The 3,190-nt window shown below is 36.0% G+C and overlaps 1 protein-coding gene across 1 annotated transcript; it reads right to left on the bottom strand.

The window, feature by feature from the left end:
- Window positions 1-811: 811 nt before the first annotated feature.
- Window positions 812-1,765, bottom strand: LOC138073644 (olfactory receptor 4K2). Its single transcript, XM_068965480.1, has one exon. The coding sequence runs from the start codon at window positions 1,763-1,765 to the stop codon at window positions 812-814; it is 954 nt and encodes a 317-aa protein (XP_068821581.1).
- Window positions 1,766-3,190: the final 1,425 nt, after the last annotated feature.

Genomic DNA, 3,190 nt, shown 5'->3' on the forward strand with positions numbered 1-3,190 from the left:
ATTCACTATCATATACTGTATCTTTCATTTCATTCTAGTTTCAACTTTCCAGGCATTAAACTGACATTAGGGTCTGTATGAAGCAAAGTGTATTGTTTTGAAACTCATTTCATAATATCTTCTACTGGCAGAATTTTCTAGCCTCTTTATTCAGTCTATATTAACAGAAGGAATCTGTTATCATGAATGTGTTTCTTGTTAGCTAAAAGTGAGTGTCTACTTACAGCACTCACTTTGGACTTTATCAACCTTTATAATGAAATATACTCAAACTTTCTTTAATAGAACTTACAAATTTGTTTAAATGTTAAGTAGTAATGTCAGGAATGTGCATAGATAATCATTGCTTATTGATCAGAGGCTACTCCTATAGCTGTATTGAATTTGTAAGGCTTACAGAAATTTACTGATTTGTCATACTTTAGAGTTCTCTGAGTAGCTCCATTGTTAGTTGTCTGTAAATGTCATTATCTTCTAGTTATCCTTTGATCAATACTTCCTCTTCCCATTTTCTATTCTTCTTTTCCAATGAACAGAATGCTAATATTGAATTTACTAACTGAAGCAACCACTCTTCACCTTTTTATAGATATTCTTTGCTTCTGGAAAAGTTTGCTTCTGTCAGCTTGCTTTTCTGAAATTTAAAATGTATTTAAAATATATGTATGAGGATAGTTTTAACATGAACTTGTGATTTCACAAATTTTGGCAATTTCAAGTTGGTAATAACTTGAGAAATAAAAGCCCAATATGTTCTGTGTGCACAAAAAATGTGGCAATTAATACCTAGGAATAAAACTAGATATTAAAGCTAAAAATAATGCAATGGAGTTGCCTTGTTAGAATTTAGAAGCTTATTCTTCAGTTTCCTCATGGCTGTCTTCACTTCCTGATTTCTCAAAGTATAGATTACTGGGTTCAGAATGGGAGTAAAAATGGTATAAAACACAGATAGAATCTTGTCTATCAGAAAAGTGCTTAGTGGCCACATATAGATGAAGATGCAGGGCCCAAAGAACATGAAGACAACAATGAAATGAGCTGTGCAGGTAGAAAGAACCTTAGATGTTCCTTTTGAAGAATGATTTCTGATAGTAACCAAGACAACAACATAAGAACTGAATAGAAGAATAAAGCAGGACAAGGCAATGATGCCACTTGTTGAGATCATAAAGAGGCCCAGGACATAAGTATTGACACATGCTAGTTGAAATACCACAGGAAGGTCACAGAAAAAGCTATCTACCTCACTGGGACCACAGAATGGCAATGTAAGAGCGAATATGACCTGGCTCATTGAGTGCATGACTCCTACAACCCAGGAAACCACCACAAGGGCAACACACGTCTGGAGACTTATGATTGAAGCATAGTGGAGAGGCTTGCATATTGCAATATACCTATCAAAAGACATAGCCATTAGCAAAATGATCTCAGTGCCAGTAAAAAGGTGTAGAAAAAATATCTGGGTGATGCAACCATCAAAGGAGATGGCTTTGTGTCCATTGAGGTAGTCTGTAATCATCTTAGGGGTAGCAAAGGAAGCAAGAGACATATCAATGATGGAAAGGTTGGTGAGCAGGAAGTACATGGGGAAGTGCAGATGAGAGTCGGCTATCACTGTGATGACTATGAGGCCATTACCCACCACTGCTGCCACATAAAAGAGCGAAAACACCACAAAGAAAAATGTCTGTAGTTCCCAGGATTTAGAGAGTCCTAGCAAAACAAAATCAGAAACTGCAGACTCGTTCACCACATCCATCGTCCTGATTGATAGTTGAAACCTGCATCAAAAGAAAAGAAAAAAAGTTCAAGAGAAAATACGATTCTATTGAAGCAAAGCCCAGATTCATTTTCATAGACTTTGTTTCCTCTAGGAAAACTTATCTTTAGTATTCTTTCCACCTTCATTGGCTATATTGATTTGAAAGGTAAGATATTAGGGATCATGGTGAAATACCACTTAAGTCATAGATGTTGAAAATAACACTTTCCTTCCTAGTGCTAATGGACAATCCAAATGATATTGGCCTTTGTAATTTTAAAGATAGAACTCACATTAAGGAAGCACTTACTCTGGGCTGACTGTGTGTTAAATGCATACACACACACACACACGCACACACACATACACACACACACAGGTTTAGTCATTTAGAAACTCATCCATACTGAGAGTATGGATTTCCATAAGGTTATCCGTAATGAAAGAACATTAAAAATTATATCGCATATAAGTGACATGGTCTCTTAAGCAACGTTATGGACAGACTTTACAGTTGCAAAACTCTTATAAGTTTATAGAGAATCATTAACATCTTTATGGATAAAATTCATCTGATTGAGACCTACTAGAAACACTAAGAAAATTAGTTTTGTTGATATTTACCCAAACTAAGAAGCTTTATAAAGCCAGAAAAAACAAGACCAGGAGCTGACTGTTGCTCATATCATGAACTCCTTATTGGCAAATTCAGACTTAAATTGAAGGAAATAGGGAAAACCACTAGACTATTCAGGTATGACCTAAATCAAATCCCTTATGATTATACAGTGGAAGCAAGAAATAGATTCAAGGGATTAGATCTGATAGACAGAGTGCTTGAAGAACTATGGACAGAGGTTCATAGTTATATAGGAGGCAGTGATCAAGACCATCCACAAGAAAAAGAACTGCAAAAGGCAAAATGGTTGTCTGAGGAGGCATTACAAATAGCTATGAAAAGAAGAGAAGCAAAAGGCAAAGAAGAAAATGAAAGATATACCCATTTGAATGCAGAGTTCCAAAGAATAGCAAAGAGAGATAAGAAAGCCTTTCTCAGTGATCAGTGCAAAGAAATACAGGAAAACAATAGAATGGGAAAGACTAGAGATCTCTTCAATAAAATTAGAGTTACCAAGGGAACATTCCATGTGAAGACGGGCACAATAAAGAACAGAAAGAGTATGGACCTAATGGAAGTAGAAGTTATTAAGAAGATGTGGCAAGAATACACAGATGAACTATACAAAAAAAGATCTTCATGACCCAGATAATCATGATGGTATGATCACTCACCTAGACCCAGACATCCTGGAATGTAAAGTCAAGTGGGCCTTAGGAAGAATTCTATGAACAAAGCTAGTGGAGGTGATGGAATTCCAGTTGAGCCATTTCAAATCGTGAAAGATGATGCTGTGAAAGTGC

Source organism: Capricornis sumatraensis, chromosome 2 (genome assembly GCF_032405125.1).
Source record: "Capricornis sumatraensis isolate serow.1 chromosome 2, serow.2, whole genome shotgun sequence".
NCBI classification, from domain to species: Eukaryota; Metazoa; Chordata; class Mammalia; order Artiodactyla; family Bovidae; genus Capricornis; species Capricornis sumatraensis.

Excerpts from the sequence above, each read along its gene's own strand:
- LOC138073644 (XM_068965480.1), bottom strand. The coding sequence starts at position 1,765 with ATGGATGTGGTGAACGAGTCTGCAGTTTCTGATTTTGTTTTGCTAGGA.